The 19,731-nt window shown below is 41.0% G+C and overlaps 1 protein-coding gene across 2 annotated transcripts in view; it reads right to left on the bottom strand.

Annotated features, from left to right (window-relative positions):
• The window catches only part of cunh9orf85 (chromosome unknown C9orf85 homolog), a 31,539-nt gene that overhangs the window by 8,741 nt on the left and 3,067 nt on the right, over positions 1-19,731 (bottom strand). For both annotated transcript variants that reach the window (XM_043716474.2, XM_043716463.2), the window contains exons 2-3: positions 13,093-13,199; positions 1,612-1,725 (exon numbers count right to left, since the gene is read on the bottom strand). In XM_043716474.2, coding sequence (XP_043572409.1) covers positions 1,612-1,725; positions 13,093-13,199 — 221 coding nt within the window. The remainder of the gene's footprint in view (positions 1-1,611; positions 1,726-13,092; positions 13,200-19,731) is intronic.

Below are 19,731 nucleotides of genomic sequence, written 5' to 3'. Positions count from 1 at the left end.
TAAAGCAAATGTACTAACTTGATGTTATGTTCTTTATCAGTTGTATGTTTGCTTATATAAAAAAAAGAGGGGGGGATAGTTTCTGACTTCTTGTTGATGACCATGGATTATGTTAACAAATACAATCCCACCAGTTTTTGCAATGGATTTACCTTGGACCCAAAATTACATGACCAGCTTTTATTTGAAAGAATTGTCATATTTTTGAAGATAAAATTGTTTGTTGCTTCCAATTCTGAAATGCATCAAGATTTTCTGAAATATTGTTCCATTATGAACCACCATGCATATGCGAGTCAGCTTAATGTTGACAAAGGCAGATGCTACTGAGGATGCACATCCTGCTCATTGCTGAGAGAATATCACTAATCTATTGGTTAACAGACTCATAGCATATACTATGGTCCAGAAACACATCATATCAATGAAGATCTTGTATTAAATGCTTCTGTTCACCACTGCCCCAGCTGTAGCAGCAGCTGTCTGTCACAAATATGGCACTGACAATATAAACACACTGCTTGTACACACTGGGATCTTGGCTGATCGACATTTCTCTTCCTTTTGAGCAGCCACTTTCTACTCAGCCACGGACTGAATCTGTGTGTGGAAGCGTGAGAAGTAGCTGAGGCCAGTGCTTTCCAAAGAAGGGTCACTGGATTCAAAACGATATTCTCTCCACAGATGCTGCCAGACTTGCTGAACTTCTCCAGCAGTTCGTTTTCACTTGGGTCAGCACAGCGGATTGGGCTCTTGCTTTAAACAACTAAAAGGGTGGAGCATTCTACACACTGCAGTGATGGAGCAGCCTGTGCACAGACCAATCCTGAAGCCTGTCACAGCAAATTGTGGTCTCATCTGCACATGCCTTGGTGGCCCATTTTGGCATTCAAAGTAGAAAAGATTGATAAGAAAGGTTCCTGGGATGAAAGACTTAACTTATTCAAGAAACTGGTGTTCTTCCCCTTAAAAGAAAGATTGAGAGATGTTTCAAAAGAGGTCTTCAAAGCCATGAGAATACATAGGGAGCAAATGCTCCTATTTGCAGAAGCAGTAAGAACCATTGGACACCTATTGAAAGTGAATGGTAAAAGAACCAGAGACAGTGAGAGCAAGTCTTTTTTTAAAGAAAATGCCACAATTACTTAGGATCTGAAACGTACTGACTGACAGTGCGGTGGTTCAGTTCAAGTTTTCAATAAAACGGGAATTGCACAATTATCTGAAGAAATAGTTTGCAGGGCCACAGGGAACATGCACTGGTATGGGACTAACTGGGTTTCTCTCACAGCAGTCATATGCACAAAGTCAGTCACGCCTATCCTCTGTGGTGTTAACATTCAATGAGTCTATGTAGCTTAAACAACATTACATTGCTGGCTGTACAGTAGGAGAACTTGGTTGGCAAGGGCAATGAGGGATGGACAACAAGCACGACCTTGCCTGCACTGTCCATGTTACTGGAAAACAAAATAAAAACTAGGAGAATAAAAGTTCCAAATTTTGTACCATAGGATTTCATTGGCTTTTGAAAATTATCTTTCCTGTTGGGATCTGGAAGATTCCATTATTTCCTCACCAATTATAAAGTGTTGCAAAAAAAATACATACGGATACACAATCTCTTCTTTCTTCCCACATTTGGCGCAGAGTTCCAATTTGAAAGCACAGGGTTTACACATAATGTGGTAAGAGTCCTTCACTGTTTTCTGAAGGCATTTAACACTAAACAGAAATAAAAAAGGAAATAAGAAAATTTGTATAAGCTGCACACTGCTGATATTTTAACAGAACAACAGACATCTATTATGTACAACAGTAATTTAAAGGTTGAGTTCTTATATTTTGCATTTCTATTCAGAATTATTGGAATGTCAGCACAGAGACAAGCCACTCTGCCCCTCAATTCTATGCTGGTTGAAACCAGCTGCTTTCATTCCATTGTACTAGCTCCCCATGAACTTTGTTATTCCCCTACTTCAATGCAATTATCTTAATTACCCTTTGAAAGAGTAAGCATTTGTGATAAGCTTGGTGTCCACACCACTATTTTGCTGATGAGGAAAATAATTCAATATCTATTTACCCCCTTATAACCTGTTCATAATGTCAGAAGACCAAGATAAAATGAACGATTCTAGGTAATCCAAGATCGAAATTACCGCACTTATGGCCAGTGAGCAAGTGTGCGTGTACATGTATGTGTGAGAGCGAGAGAGTGAGTGTGAGAGACCGACCTGCACTGCTGTCTGACACAGCTGTGAATCTGCACAGCTACTGCCTTTGCTGTTTGAGTTCAAGCATTTCTGGACAGATTGCGTCTAAGCAAAATGAACAAACTCTGGAATTCACAGCTGACCTTGGAGGAACATGGATGGGAGAACTCATTGCACAGGAGCAGATAAGTGCATGATTTTTAAGTGTAACCTTGCTGCCTGTTTTGGTTATATGTTTTATTGAGATCTGTCTCTTGATTAAAATTTAAAAATATAAAACATAGGTAGTAAGTTAGCATGGAGCGGTGATTTTTAGAGCTGTAAGACTGTGCTTTTTTCTGGAGACCGTTAAAGTGCAAAGATGGCCTTTAGTAGAATGATGTGCTCTTCCTGTCAGATTTGGGAGATTAGGGAGAATTTCCATGTTACTAATGATTACGTCAGCATTAAATGTGTTTGGTTGCGAATCCTATCATATTGCATGGATTGTTGGAGCAGCAGTTGGGGCAATGAGGAATTTACAGGAGCTGGGGGTGGGGGGGGTGGTTGGATGGATGGCAGTTATAGGAAGGGAGAAAAACCACAGATACAATCAGGTGGGTTACCTCCAGGAAAGGTAGGAGAGGGAGGCAGGTAGTGCAGGGGTCTCCCATGGCTATCTCCATCATAAACAAGTATGCTGTTTTGGAAAACGGAGAGGGTGATGGAAACTCAGGGAAATGTAGCACAAACAGCTCAGTTTCTGGTACTGAGACTAGCTCTAATGTAACCAGAGGTACATTAGGTTCTAAATGATCAGTTGCGATCGGGGATTCTCTCATCAGGGGCTAACAGCAAGAAATCAGAATGGCGTGTTGTGCCCCTGGTGCCAGGATCAAGGATATCTTGGAGAGAGAGCAAAATATTCTCAAAGGGGACTGGAGCCGACAGGAGGCCGTTATATACACAGGAATTAGCAACATAGGAATGAAAAAGGATGAGATTCTGAAGGGAGAATATAAAGTGTTAGGCAGAAATTTAAAAAAGGAAGTCCCTGAGATTTGCTCGAGCTGCTTGAGAGGATTTAAACCAGCAAGTTTGGGGGGTAGGTGGACCCACTGAGGTGGAGAGGAAAGAGATCAGTCTGAAACTGGTACAGTTGGGAAAAGGAACAAGTCAAACAAACAGTCAGGGCAGACAGGAACAAAGCAGAGAACGAGGTAAGTTAAACTGCATTTATTTCAATGCAAGAGGCCTTGTTAGGCCTCTTGGGAAGGCAGATGAACTCAGGGCATGGTTTACAACATGGGACTGGGATAATCATAGCAATTAGGCGAAAGTGAGGACTAGATTAGATTACAGTGTGGAAACAGGCCCTTCGGCCCAACAGGTCCACACTGACCCGCTGAAGCGCAACCCACCCATACCCCTACATTTACCCCTTACCTAACACTATGGGCAATTTAGCATGGCCAATTCACCTGCACATCTTTGGACTGTGGGAGGAAACCGGAGCACCCGGAGGAAACCCACGCAGACACGGGGAGAATGTACAAACTCCACACAGTCAGTCGCCTGAGGCGGGAATTGAACCCGGGTCTCTGGCGCTGTGAGGCAGCACTGCTAACCACTGTGCCACCGTGCCGCCCACGGCACGGACTGCAGATGCTGGAGATTAGAGTTGACAGTGTGGTGCCGGAAAAGAACAGCAAGTCAGGCAGCATCTGAAGAGCGGTGGAGTCGACTCTCCTGCTCCTCCGAAGCTCCCTGATCTGCTTTGCTTTTCTTGCACCACACTCTTAATATCATAGCAATTACAGAGACATGGCCCAGTGATGGTCAGGACTGGCAGCTTAATGTTCCAGGATACAAATGCCATTGCAAGGATAGAAAGGGAGGCAAGAGAGGAGAGGGAGTGGCATTTTTGATAAGGAACAGCATTACAGCTGTACTCAGGGAGTATATTCCTGGGAATATGTACAGGAAAGTTACTTGTGTGGAACTGAGAAATAAGAAATGGATGATCACCTTCCTGGAATTGCACTACAGACTCCCAATAGTCAGTGGGAAATTGAGAAACAAATTTGTAAGGAGATCTTTGTTATCTGTGTTATGGAAGGGGATTTTAACTTTCCAAACATAGACTGGGACTGCCATAGTGTTAAAGGTTGGACGGAGGGAAATTTGTTAAGTGTGTACAAGAAAATTTTCTGATTCAGTATGTGGATGTCCCTTCTAGAGAGGGTGTAAAACAACCTATTCTTGGGAAATAAGGCAGGGCGGGTGACTGAGGCGTCAGTGGGAGAGCACTTTGGGACTAGTGACCATAATTCTGTTAGTTTTAAAGTAGTGAGGGAAAAGGATACACTGGATCTAAAACTTGAAGTTCTAAACTGGAGGAAGGCCAATAGGCAAGAACTTTCAAATGTTGATTGGGTGCGGATGTTTGCAGGTAAAGGGACGGCTGGAAAATGGGAAGCCTTCAAAAATGAGATAACGCGAGTCTAGAGACAATATGTTCCTGTTAGAGTGAAAGGCAAGGCTGGTAGGTATCGGGAATGCTAGATGATAAGAGAAGTTGAGGTTTTGGTCACAGAAAAGAATGAAGTACATGCCAGGTATAGACACAGAGATAGAGTGAATCCTTAGAAACATATGAAGACAGTAGGCACATACTTAAGAGGGAAATCAGGAGGGCAGAAAGGGGACATGAGATAGCTTTGGAAAATAGGGTTAAGCAGAATCCAAACAGGTTTTATAAATACATTAAGAACAAAAGAATAACTAGGGAGAGAATAGGACTCCTCAAAGATAAGCAAGGCAGTCTATATGTGGAACCACAGGAGATGGGGGAGACACGAAATGAGTGTTTTGCATCAATGTTTACTGTGGAGAAGGACGTGGAAGATATAGAATGTGGGGAAATAGACGGTGACATCTTGAAAAATGTCCATATTACAGAGGTGGTGGTGCTGGATGTCTTGAAATGCACAAAGGTGGATAAATCCCCAGGACCTGATCAAGTGTATCTTAGAACTCTGTGGGAAGCTAGGGAAGTGATTGCTGGGACCGTTGCAGAGATATTTGTATCATCGATAGACACAGTGAGGTGCTGGAAGACTGGAGGTTGGCACACGTGGTGTCACTATTTAAGAAAGGTGGTAAGGAAAAGCCAGAGAACTACAGGACCAATGAGCCTGACATCGGTGGTGGGCAAGTTATCGAGGAATCCCGAGGGATAGGATTTACATATATTTGTAAAGGCAAGGACTGATTAGGGATAGTCAACATGGCTTTGTGTGTGGGAAATAATGCCTCACCACCTTGATCGAGTTTTTTGAAGAAGTAACAAAAACGATTGATGAGGGCAGAATGGTGGATGTGAACTATGGGGACTTCAGCAAGATGTTCGACAACGTTCGTCATGGTAGATTGGTTAGCAAGGTTAGATCACATGGAATATAGGGAGAGTTAGCCATTTGGATAGAGAACAGGCTCAGAGATAGGAGAGAGTAGGTGGTGGTGGAGGATTGCTTTTCAGACTACAGGTCTGTGACCAGTGGAGTGCCACAAGGATCGGTGCTGGGTCCACTGCTTTTCTTCATTTATATAAATGACTTAGATGTGAACATAGAAGGTATAGTCAGTAAGTTTGCAGATGACACAAAAATTGGAGGTGTAGTGGACAGCGAGGAAGGTTACCTCAGAGTACAATTGAATCTTGATCAGATGGGCCAATGGGTCAAGGAGTGTTAGATGCCGCATAACTTAGATAAATGCGAGGTGCTGCATTTTGGAAAAGCAAATCAAAGCAGGATTTGTACACTTAATGGTAAGGTCCTGGCGAGTATTACTGAACAAAGACCTTGAAGTGCAAGGTTATAGTTCCTTGAACTTAGAGTCTCAGGTAGGTAGGGTAGTGAAGACGACATTTGGTAAGCTTTTCTTTATTGGTCAGAGCATAGAGCATAGATGCTGCCAGAACTGCTGTGCTCTTCCAGCACCACTAATCCAGAGCATAGAATATGAGAGTTGGGAGGTTATGTTGCAGCTGTACAGGACTTTGGTTAGGCTACTTTTGGAATATTGTGTGCTATTCTCTTCTTCCTATTGGAAGGATGTTGTGAAACTTGAAAGGGTTCAGAAAAGATTTAGAAAGATGTTGCCAGGGTTGGAGAATTTGAGCTACAGGGAGAGGTTGAACAGGTTGGGGTCAGATGCTGAGGGGTGACCTTATAGAGGTTTATAAAATCATGAGGGGCATGGATAGGGTAGATAGACAAGGTCTTTTATCTGTATTGGGGCGAGTCCAAAACTAGAGGGCAATGGCTTAGAATGAGAGGGTAAAGATTTAAAAAGGAATCTAAGGGGCAACTGTTTCACGCAAAGAGTGATGCATGTATGGAATGAGCTGCTGGAGGAAGTGGAGGAGACTGGTACAATTACAACATTTAAAAGACATCTGGATGGGTATATGAATAGGAAGGGTTTAGACAGATATGGGCCAAGTGCTGGCAAATGGGTTTAGATTAATTTAGGATATCTGGTCGGCATAGATGAGTTGGACTGAAGGGTACGTCTCTATGACTCTAAACTTATTCAGTACTAGGGTTTGTAACAATTCTGGTCAAATAATAAGGCAGGCTGTAAAGAAAAATGAAATGAAGCGCCTCCAGAGGTAGGCTGCATTATCTTCCTCGATAAACTTAGTTCAGTGGTTAGCATCCTTCAGCACCCACTAAAACTACCCCCCTCAGCTACTGGAAGCTTTAGAGTATGAAGCAACAAGGAGATTCACTATCCCTCTAAAAATCAGCCAGCCTTTTGACTCTGCTATTCTTAAGACACCGATGCAAATCTGTATTGTACTGAAAGAAACTTAAAATGCAACAAAGTGTGGTGACATTAATGTGCTATAACAATTTCTGTTATATTGGAGCTTAATTGATCGAGAGTTAGAAATGGAGATCTGCAATACATTGTTAACCATTTGGTGAACCAGGATTGAGAGGCTATTGAGAATATAGCTTGAATGTCTAAAGAATCCAAAATACATTGGAAACCACCTCATTAGGATCACAAAGGACCGTCAATACCTGCATCTCATCCAGATAACAGAAGCTGCATATTTAAAAAACTTGCTAGCTGAACCTATCAGTGTGATTGCTGACAGGAAATGCTTTTTGGAAGGTTAAAGCAAAAGTTATTTGCTTTAACCACAAAAGGAAATAATGTCATTATGATCAGACCCTGGGAAAGGTTTCCCCAAGTTATTACTGTTCCAGAAGGGACAGCCTAATGGTCATGGTCCAGGATGAGGTGGAATGAACTGGCCTCCCTTCTTTATTCATCCACCCCCTTTCGTTGGTCACAAAATCTACAAAAGGATGCCCTTCGTTTGGATATCTTGCTCCCAGACTAAATTAAGCCATGTTTCAAATGGAGCCAATTTAATTAGGCTGTTATGTCAACAAGAGAGTTTATTAGTTACCAAAAACACTAAAGAAATAATAACATATGAATTATGAATGAGAGTACAAAAACAATTAAAGATTTAAAAGAAAAGTTGTTCGAGAAGAGTAGAAGGAAAAATGTTGTAGCTGTCACAATGTTTGATACTGATAGTGTTGATGGTGGTAGTTGAAGAGTTATTGAGAGTTTGAGCTGTGCAGATTCATCGAAATCCTTTTGCCTGTTTTCTAGCACACCAGAGCTAGAAATCTTTTAGCTGTAATGTAAGGGTGCTTAGCAACTGGCTCTTCAACTATGACTTTCTCAGCACATTAGTAATTGAGACCAGGATAGTGGTCAAGTACTTCAGCTCATTAGCACACCACCAGTATACACAAACCAAGGCTGAACTGGATTTTAACCACTGTTCTTGTGTATTCTTGTAAGCTGACCATTAAACATGTCTCTTGCCCAGACTGCTTTCTTTTTTCCTATCATGATCACAGCTGGAATAACTCAGTAGAGATTTAATTTTTTATGGTACATTTCTCCCTCTAATCAATTTGCTTGATGCTTCCTTGACACCTCGTCGGGTGTGTGACAATCCAGGATCTTCTCCAGATATGTTCAATGGCTTGGAGCAGGCATGGGCTCTTCAGTGCTTTGAGCATGCGCTGCCCTTCCATTAGATCATGAATGATCTGATTATAAGCAGAAATCCTCATTCCCACCCAGCCCTGAAAATATTTCACTTCTTTTTAAAAAGAATCAATCTACCTCCATTTTAAAAATGTTCAAGGGCTCTACTTCTCCCACCCATTCAGAAAGAGAGATTCAAAGACTTGGGACCCTCTGCGAAAAGCTTTTTGTGGTCTCCTTTGTGTTTTAGATGGGTGATACCCGACATTAAACAGTGAATTTACATCCACATTTGTTTGGCTGCAGCACTTGCCTTTAAAAAAAAATGACATATCGGAATTAAATGATTGATAACTGATCTAGGATTATGCTCTATAGTAATGACAGTATCAAAAACCTCGTTGAAACACATTACACGATTGAGCCAATATGAAACTATTGAGCCCCACTGAGTTACGTTGTCAAAAAACACATTTTTAGCCGAATAGCTCCACCTAATGTTTATATTGCCTCATTTCTCTTCAACTAACCCAGACAAGATAATCCCCAATGCACCAAGTCGCTTTTTAAAAGTTCTTTCATGGGAGGTGGGGGCACCACCAAATGTGACATTTATTGCCAGTGTTTATTTGTCCTTGACCTGACTGCCTTGCTGGGGTGTTTTAGATTGTGGTTAAAAATCAGCAATAGTACTGGAGTCACATGTGGGCCTGAGTGAGGCTGGCAGATTTCTCTCCCTAAAAAAAAGGATGCTGTGGGATCACGTTTCACAACAATCATAGTTTCACAGTCACAGTTACTCAGACCAGATTTATTAACTGAATTTAAATTCCAGGAGCTACCCCCGTTGGATTTGAACTGAATACCCCCATTAGCTGAGGCCTCTGGGTGATCAGTGCATTGCCAGCCCCATGCCACTTCAATGTATCTATGCTGGTTATATTGAAAATGTTCCCAAATAGATTGATGAAACTTGTATCCAGTTTTTTAAAACAAAAGTGTAAATCAGTTTCTCTTTCTCAGTCAACCCATGAAGATCTATTTGTCCTGAGTTGTAGTAAAGATCTGGACTCCCCGGGGAGTTAGGGGAAGGTCTCAGTTCCGCGATCAGTCAATAAACACTAGCAATTCAGTCTGGTTCTGTAAGATTTCACACTTTCTTATCACCAAGGCCTTGTCCATACCTTGTCCAGCAAGACAGAGGTTAAACACTTCTGTGTCCCTATGAGAAACTGCATACATGGCTTAAGACAAAGACACTTCCATATCATTTTTGAAAAGAAGTACAACCATGGTGTTACAGAGCAGATTGAAAACAATTACCAATCAAATTTAATAAAAAATTGACATTATTGACAGCAACTTAACCTAATGACGTTTCCTGGGAACGAACTTTTGTTTACACATCCAAGCTTCTTTATCTCCCTTTGCACATGCACTTGCAAGGTCAGTTAGGATGGCTAGTAATATCTTATCTTGTCTAGTCATTTCTATGCTGTAAAGGAAGCATTGTCTGCTAATCTTTGTTTCAGTACTTTATGGTTAATTGAAGAATGCAACTTTTAGCAGGGTTAAAAACCACTTTAAGCAGAATTGTCAATTTGCAGCCTAAAGCCATGTTGTCATGTTACTTGCATTAAGAAGCCATTTTGTTGTTAGCAAGAGCATGTATTAAACTGTTGTTCCTGACAACAGCCTGTATTCAGATTTCAGATCCTCAGTAGCTCATTACTGGAGATTTGAAAATTTACTTTGTTGACTGTTGTAGTGATCACATGGTTCTATAGAACAACCTCAATTATCCGAATGAGGTGAGCAGGGAGTATTTTGTTCGGTTAACTTATCTGATTGTAAACAAAGGAAGCCATACTGAACATAATTATGTAAAAAAGCATGTTTACAGAGTTTTTATTTCATTCAATTGATAAAATGTGTACAAACACTGGATATTGCTTAAAAATTCACGATATTTTACAAATAAAATCACTTTTTGGCTAGAGTTTGACTGAAGTCCGTGAAATGTTTCACTGATATTTCCTCGGTTTTATCCCGGTCCTCGACAACATCTGGCATCTTTCTATTCAGTGTCATCCCGCCATCCAGGCTAACCAAGTGTTGTCCCTTCCTCCTCAGCAACCGCCAAGCCCGCAAAGAGAGAGGTGCAAAACAAAGGGGGGAATACGAGAGAGAGAGAGGGAAGATGTTTTCGCTGACTTCAGTTTTCGTCCTCTCACTATTTTCTTTTTAGGGGCAGTAATATTTTCCTCAGGTTTCCTCTCATTTATTTTCACATGTGCTAACGCACTGCGATTTGCTCTCCCCATCAAAACAAAAGTTACATTGAATTTTCTTGTCAGCTGAAAGATATTGAACTACTTTTTGTTTTGAAAAAAGTCGTCATGGGATAGCGGGAGGAAGAAACAATTGAAATGAAAAGTGGCAGTGCATTGTTTAACTTAACTCTCCGCAGAATGAGCTGAGGAAAAAAAAATTGTTGGGTTTGCAAAACAGAACGAGTCAGTCAATCGGAGAGGGAATCTTACTGTTTGCGCACACAGCTCGAGCTTGCACATATGTTGTTCTTGTGTGTTCACAGTCACAAACTTTTGTCCTCGGAGAATAACTATTGAAAAGCCTTTTTATAAAAAAAGTGTAACACTTAACTGTGATGTCATGTCGAGTATATATTTGAAGTTAATTATTTAATACAGCATATTTGCATCTATATTCCTGTTCAAACTTAGAAAATGATGTATTAAATGGATGAGGAATAGAATTTTCCAACTTCAATTAAAATGCATGTACAGGTACCATGAGATCTTGTTTGGATAATCCAAAATTCGGATAATTGATATTCAGATACTCAAGTTTGTTCTGCATATTGTAAATTCTTCTTTCATTGCACTCTTTACTAAAGATGTAGCATGATTTGAGTTACGAGATAACAGATTATTAGTCCAAGCTAACTACGATTACTTTGAAACAAGAACAAAGTGCTCACAAAAGACCAAGAACATGTGTTGAAACTGATTCAAATAGGCAGCATAAAAGCTCTGCAGATGCTAAAGATCAAACAGATAACAAAATAGTACAGAGGAGTACAATTTCTCTGGATTTAAGTTACTGGATGTGATAGTGGTTGGAAACAGGTCAAAACTTGTATTGCGGGTTGTGTTAGATCTTTGTAACTGCCTTAGATATATAACGGTGTTTATTTTATGCTCCCTCTTTTGTGTAATAATCTTACATGCTGTTGTTGAAGAAAAACATTTTCAGACTGAGAGTCATAGAGTTAGAGATATACAGCATAGAAACAGACCCTTCAGTCCAACTCATCCATGCCAATCGGATATCCTAACCTAATCTAGTCCCATTTGCCAGCACTTGGCCCATATCCCTCTAAAACCTTCCCATTCATATACCCATCCAGATGCCTTTTAAAAGTTGAAATTGTACAAGCCTCCACCACTTCCTCTGGCAACTCATTCCATAAATGCATCACACTCTGTGAAAAAGTTGCCCCTTAGGTCCCTTTTAAATCTTTCCTCTCTCACCTTAAACCGATGTCCTCTATTTCTGGACTCCCCAAACCCAGGGAAAAGACCTTGTCTATTCATCCTATCTATGCCCCTCATGATTTTGTAAACTTCTGCAAGGTCACCCCTCAGCCTCCAATGCTCCAGGGAAAACAGCCCTAGCCTATTCAGCCTCTCCCTATATCTCAAATCCTCCAACCCTGGCAACATCCTTGTAAATCTTTTCTGAACCCTTCCAAGTTTCACAACATCCGTCCTATAGTAGGGAGACCAGAATTGCATGCAATATTCCAAAAGTGGCCTAACCAATGTCCTGTACAGCTGCAACAAGACCTCCCAATTCCTGTACTCTATGACCATTAAAGGAAAGTCTGCTAAACCCCTTCTTCACTATCCTATCTACCTGAGACTCCACTTTCAAGGAACTATAAACCTGCACTCCAAGGTCTCTTTGTTCAGCAACACTAAGTGTACAGGTCCTGCTCTGGTTTGCTTTTCCAAATTGAAGCACCTTACATTTATCTGAATTAAATTCCATCTGCCACTCCTTGGCTCATTGGCCCAACTGATCAAGAATCTGTTGTACTGTGAGGTAACTTTCTTCGCTGTGTCGAATATATTTCAGTGACAAAGCACCATGTTAACTGGACAAAAATAAACTGAGCACATGATCTATCAAAACAAGTTTTATTCTGGGATGCCACTTGTTCAATATTAATAACAGCAAGGATCATAATGTTCTCACGCTTACCATATGGCACGGTTAACGAAATCTTCATGTGCACTGTAACTTCAAATATTGTTGGAGGTTTATTATCATCATCCTCATTTCCTCATCAGAAAAACATCTAAAACCACTTTTGGACATTGCAAGAAAATCACACAAGAAAATCACATCGAGTCAACATCAAACAATATGCTAAGGTGGTGTCTCCCCTTTAAAACCATTTTGTTGACTGCAAAATGCTTTAAAAGGTGTCTCAAGGCACTACAAGTCAATTTCTGAAAGTAAGTTTCCCTCTTTATTGCCATTAACACATTTTTGATGCAACTGGCAAACCGAAAGATTCGTATGGAAAACTAATGGGGTTTTCAAGGGTTATAGGGACAATGCAAAATAGAGAGCAAAACAAATGATTATTTGAAAGAACGACAAAAAAAGTACCATTCACAGTACTCAAATTACGACAAATGTGATATTGATTGAAGATCAGTTGGTAAAAATGCACAAAGACTGTCTTTGAACAGGAGCCAAGAAACATTTAACTTACCATTTCCGAGCCTGGCCAAGTGGCTTATATTTGTTGTACTTTATTTTCCATTCCAACACTTCCTTACAATGTTTACAGACACCTGTATGCACCATTGCATTCAATTGCTGGGAGGAAAAAAAAATGAAAGATTTGATGTAGTAATGCAATTTAAAAAATCCAAATTTCAAAATCTGGAGAAGGTACAATGAATTTAAAGCATGTTGGAGATGCTTTGTTGGAGAACTAACAAGAAATATTGAACAAACTGGTGGAGCAGAGATAACCTGATATAGGCTTTGGGTTTGATAGGGTAGGTATAGAGAAGATATTTCCACTTGTGGGAGGACACCAATTCTACGGGTCAGCAATACAAAATAAATCACTAATAAATTGAACACGAAATTCAGGAGAACCAAATTTATCAAGAGAGCAGTGACAATGTGGAACTCTCAACCATAGGGAGTGTTTTGGGGTCAATAGTACAGGTCCAGTTAAGGTGAAACTGGATAGAGACAAAGGAGAACGGCATATAAGGATATGACAAGATGAGATGAACGAGACTCATGTGGGGCCATAAACAATGAATCATTTGAGCCAAGTTGAACTTATATTTTTAGACTGAATATATTTTGTAAGTAATTTTCCTTTACAGGGAGCAGTTTAGCTCAATGACTATCACTCCCAACTTTACAATCAGAAATTTCAAGTAAATTCAAATCTCTGAGCTATGCAACTCAACATTTTATTAATTCTTTAGGGAAAAATAGCCTGGCAAAATGGCGCGGCTGGTTTCAATGACCTCAAATGTGTCCATGTCAGGCAGACTAATAAGTTTACCGGCAAGCAGAGGATTTTCTATGAAATGAGACTCGAGGTAAAGTATGAAGAACATGGGAAGGTATGGTTGAATTGTGTCCAATTTGAACGCCACATCTTGTTAGTCTTAGATGAGAGCTTCCCAAATATTTTGCCACTGAAACTCAACTTCAAGGCTTGAAAGCTGTTGTGACATCATAGTGAGACCTAAGAACAGGTCAGGAAAGGAGGGACCTCAGTAAATTATGTAGGATGTGGAATGCAGGGGTCTCAGAGGTGATATTTTGTTCTTTTCAAAAGTTTGTGAGGGCTACCATTTTCACTGCTGCAGGAGACAGACATCAGGTTTGAGTAACTTAGGCCATGACAGCAACTTGAAAAATAAGGCAAGCATGTAAAATTGCCTAATACCTACTCACTTGGTTCGAGCCTCATGGCTTTGTGACCCCCAAATTTTAATTTGTGACGTCCCACACTTTGGGGGCCCTGTCCTAGCAACTAACTAGTGGAAATGCAGTGGCTTTCATAAGGTTCAACTTTAGTAACTTTGGATATACATGTGAATGCAGCTTAGTGGTTTAATAGCCAATATATTAATAGCTAGAGTGCATCAGCGTTAAGGCAGTCGACCAGGTTCCCCATGGGAGACTGATTAGCAAGGTTCGATCTCATGAAATATAGGGAGAACTAGCCATTTGGATACAGAACTGGCTCAAAGGTAGAAGACAGAGGGTGGTGGAGGAGGGTTGTTTTTCAGACTGGAGGCCTGTGACCAGTGGAGTGCCACAAGGATCGGTGCTGGGTCCTCTACTTTTTGTCATTTACATAAATGATTTGGATACGTGCATAAGAGGTACAGTTAGTAAGTTTGCAGATGACACCAAAATTGGAGGTGTAGTGGACAGCGAAGAGGATTACCTCAGATTACAACAGGATCTGGACCAGATGGGCCAATGGGCTGAGAAGTGGCAGATGGAATTTAATTCAGATAAATGTAAGGTGCTGCATTTTGGGAAAGCAAATCTTAGCAGGACTTATATACTTAATGGTAAGGTCCTAGGGAGTGTTGCTGAACAAAGAGACCTTGGAGTGCATGTTCATAGCTCCTTGAAAGTGGAGTCGCAGGTAGATAGGATAGTGAAGAAGGCGTTTGGTATGCTTTCCTTTATTGGTCAGAGTATTGCGTAAAGGAGTTGGGAGGTCATGTTGCGGCTGTACAGGACATTGGTTCGGCCACTGTTTGAATATTGCGTGCACTTCTGGTCACCTTCCTAGCGAAAAGATGTTGTGAAACCTGAAAGGGTTTAGAAAAGATTTACAAGGATGTTTCCAGGGTTGGAGGATGTGAGCTATAGGGAGAGGCTGAACAGGCTGGGGCTGTTTTCCATGGAGCATCGGAGGCTGAGGGGTGACCTTATAAAGGTTTACAAAATTATGAGGGGCATGGATAGAGTAAATAGACAAAGTCTTTTCCCTGGAGACGGGGAGTCCAGAACTAGAGGGCATAGGTTTAGGGTAAGAGGGGAAAGATATAAAAGAGCTCTAAGGGGCAACATTTTCACACAGAGTGTGGTGTGTATATGGAATTAGCTGCCAGAGGAAGTGGTGGAGGCTGGTACAATTGCAACATTTAAGAGGCATTTGGATGGGTATATGAATAGGAAGGGTTTGGAGGGACATGGGCCGGGTGCTGGCAGGTGGGACTTGATTGGGTTGGGATATCTGGTCGGCATGGATGGATTGGACCGAAGGGTCTGTTTCCATTCTGTACAACTCTATGACTATTAGATTCCTTACAGTGTGGAAACAGACCCTTCGGTCCAACAAGTCCATACCAACCCTCCGAACAGCAACAAACCCAGTCCCATTCCCCTATGTTTACCCCTGACTAATGCACCTAGTACGGGCAATTTAGCATGGCCAATTCACCTAACCTGCACACCTTTGGAATGTGGGAGGAAACCGGAGCACCCAGAGGAAACCAACGCAGACACGGGGAGAATGTGCAAACTCCACACAGAGAGTTGCTCGAGGCAGGAATTGAACCCGCGTCCCTTGTGCTGTGAGGCAGCAGTACTAACCACTGGGCCCTTGTTAGTAGGTATATTCAAGCTATAATTCCTTAACAGCAAATCTTATAGCACAATATTCTCTACCACCTCAATAACACATGAAATAAAAAAATTCAAACCACTTCAAATTTTCCCACCCAGTGAGCTGGTTTGAATGTCTGAGATAAAGTGGCCCCTCAAGTGTGTGTTTCAGCCATGAACAGACACACAAAATACAAGGAAAACATCTTAACTCAGTGAGCATTCTGTACCCATGACATTGCTAGGCTGATCTACAGTTATTATAATATTTAAGTGCTTTTACCCACTGAAAGCAAAATGGTCCCATGTGCCAGAGATCCATGGCTCATAGCTCACATTTCCAAAGCACTGGGGGGTTTAAAATAAAAAGAGAATTGTGATGTAAGTAATTGGTCAGTGCTGAATTTTCCCTTCTTAAGTACCCACATTTAATCAGTCAAGTAATTTTGGGCCATTGTGTCTGTGCTGGCTCTTTGAAAAACTATCCAATTAATTGCATGTCCCCACTCCCTCCCTGAGCCCTATAAGTATCTTTTCACCAATCCAACTTACCTTGGAAGATTATTATTGACTTGCCCTGCCTTCTGTTATTGACCATTCTGCTGCTCATTTTCTAAGCAAACCCATCACAGTCTTGAACAACACTATTAAAGTTCCCCTACCTTGCTCTAAGGAGAGCATCCCAGCTTCTGCACTTTCTCCAAATAACTAAAATCCCTCATCCCTGCAAGCGTTCCAGGAGGTCTTCACTGCATCCTCATGCAAAACATGGACATCATCCGTGAAAGTGATCAACATCAGCCATGGTACTGCAGTTCAGCCCAAAGCAGTGATTTACAAAGATTTAGTAGATCTTCCTGAAAGTAAGCAGTGTCTCCTAAATACATCCCAAATGCTCCATAGAAATACAAAATGTTCCTTTGCGGGCAGCTGTGCAACTTAATTTCTTTCCAATTATTTTGAAAACAGTCAAAGATTATTCTGGAAATCTCTCTCAAAAATCAAACCTAATTATTAAGTAGGTAGCAATGCGATCTTTTGGTGAATATGGCTCATACATAATGCCAAGAATATTGGATCATTCCCACAGGAGTAAATGAGTTGCATCTGCACATTAATAAATTCTACAGCATAACAACCACAAGTTTCCCATCAAATTCATTACGTACATTTTCACATTGACTGGACATGGCAACACGTTACTGGGGTCAAACACATACGCCTATGATGGACAGTGGAGCCAGTTTTGAAAACAATGGCTCCTGATTTTGTAGTACCTCATTTATGCCACATTTCAAAAAGAAAAAAAACCCATCAATGGGTGACTTTTTTTTTTAAAAAAGGCTTACATGATGGTAATTTGGATTTTATTAACCTAAAACCAATAAAAACATTTGGTTTTAAATTATTGAATAATTTGTGTCATTTGTTTTATGTTACATGAACAAACTTTGTTTTTATGCTCAACATTTGACTTAATGGAAACAATTGCACTAGAGTCAGAAGGTTATGGGTTCTAGTTTCACTCTCAAGTCTTGAGCTCATAATCTAGGCTGACACTTCAGTACATTCCAAGGAAATGATTTCAGGGGCATGGTGTTTAGATGAGACATTAAACAGAGAAACAAGTGGGCTGTATGGGGTGGGCTGTATGGGGAGGAGGAGGAGAGCAGGTGAGGTCTTCTCACATCCAGTATCTTTCAAAGTTATGTGAACTGATCATCTTGTGTACATTGCACTTTGTGGGGATTTATATTTAAATGCTTTGCCACTCTCCAGAACTACACTTCAAAACAACTTTATTGGCAATATTTTGGAGATGCCTTAATGGGGTCTAAGCAGCTATATAAACATCGGTCCTGTCTTTTATGTAAAAGAAATTTCAAATGAAGAGAGTCTAGCAAACAGGTGGCATGCTTTCAGGCAATAATCAACCATTAAGCAAAAGCTGACATCTAACATTTCACTTCCTGGGTTTTAGGGCAAGCAAGATATGACACAGCTGTGGATCTGTGGTGGAAACTCACCTGGGAATCAAGTCAACTGTAAACAATTTGGTTTGCAGGGAGAGGTGTGGATTTTGGTGACTAGAACGATCACCAGGAACTATTACAGCCAAAGCTGCAGAGACAACAGATTGGGAATGGGAACAGATAATTTGCTTGGATAGATAGAGCGCAGGCGAGTGCAGTCCCACCCATCTATACAGAGGAAGGCTGTTACAGCAGGATGGCATGGTTAACTTGGTCAAAACTAGAGAGTGACAAGCTGGGAAAAAAGTGCAGAAAAGGATTGTTTCCACTTATTCCGGTCGCAAAGAAATTTGCAAGTTTAATATGAGATGTTTCACTACTGTGTAACAAGTGGAAATTTGTTTACAAGGACTCAAATATGAAGCTCTGGAAAAGATAGACATAGATTTGGGAATTGCCAACATTGTCAAAGCTTTAAGAGATGAGGTGGTGAATTGCAAGGATGGTAGAGTCAAAACTATATTTAACACAGAAGATTAACCCAAAGGTTATTTAAGAGTTGTTTTTCAGACTGGAGGCCTGTGACCAGTGGAGTGCCACAAGGATCGGTGCTGGGTGCTTTACTTTCTGACTTTTACGTAAATGATTTGGATACGTGCATAAGGGGTACAGTTAGTAAGTTTGCAGATGACACCAAAATTGGAGGTGTAGTGGACAGCGAAGAGGGTTACCTCAGATTACAACAGGATCTTGATCAGATGGGCCAATGGGCTGATGGAGTTTAATTCAGATAAATGCGAGGTGCTGCATTTTGGGAAAGCGAATCTTAGCAGGACCTATACACTTAATGGTAAGGTCCTAGGGAATGTTACTGAACAAAGAGACCTTGGAGTGCACGTTCATAGCTCCTTGAAAGTGGAGTCACAGGTAGATAGGATAGTGAAGAAGGCGTTTGGTATGCTTTCCTTTATTGGTCAGAGTATTGAGTACAGGAGTTGGGAGGTCATGTTGGGGCTGTACAGGACATTGGTTAGGCCATTGTTGGAATATTGCGTGCAATTCTGGTCTCCTTCCTTTCGGAAAGATGTTGTGAAACTTGAAAGGGTTTAGAAAAGATTTACAAGGATGTTGCCAGGATTAGAGGATCAGAGCTATAGGGAGAGGCTGAACAGGCTGGGGCTTTTTTCTATGGAGCATCGGAGGCTGAGAGGTGACCTTATAAAGGTTTACAAAATTATGAGGGACATGGATAGGGTAAATAGACAAAGTCTTTTCCCTGGAGACGGGGAGTCCAGAACTAGAGGGCATAGGTTTAGGGTGAGAGGGGAAAGATATAAAAGAGACCCAAGGGGCAACATTTTCACACAGAGGGTGGTATGTGTATGGAATGAGCTGCCAGAGGAAGTGGTGGAGGCTGGTACAATTGCAACATTGAAGAGGCATTTGGATGGGTATATGAATAGGAAGGGTTTGGAGGGATATGGGCCGGGTGCTGGCAGGTGGGACTAGATTGGGGTTGGGATATCTGGTCGGCATGGACAGAAGGGTCTGTTTCCATGCTGTACAACTCTATGAATCTAAAATATTTCACTGTGCAATCACTTCCCTTTGTATTTTTCCATTGTTAGTTACATATCCTGTAACTATAACCAAAATACATTATCCCTCCACGTCCACTTGAACTTATCAGATCTAAAAAGTGATTCATTGTCAGTGTTCCACTTCTGTTGGGTAGCTGAAAGCAAACCTACTCTCCTTACCACTGTATAGTCATC

Source organism: Chiloscyllium plagiosum, unplaced genomic scaffold, assembly GCF_037043375.1.
Source record: "Chiloscyllium plagiosum isolate Xiang-an unplaced genomic scaffold, Cpla_swu_hap1 HiC_scaffold_2, whole genome shotgun sequence".
In the NCBI taxonomy this organism is placed as follows: Eukaryota; Metazoa; Chordata; class Chondrichthyes; order Orectolobiformes; family Hemiscylliidae; genus Chiloscyllium; species Chiloscyllium plagiosum.
Note: the sequence above shows the minus strand (reverse complement) of the source record. Positions and strands in the feature narration are given on the sequence as shown.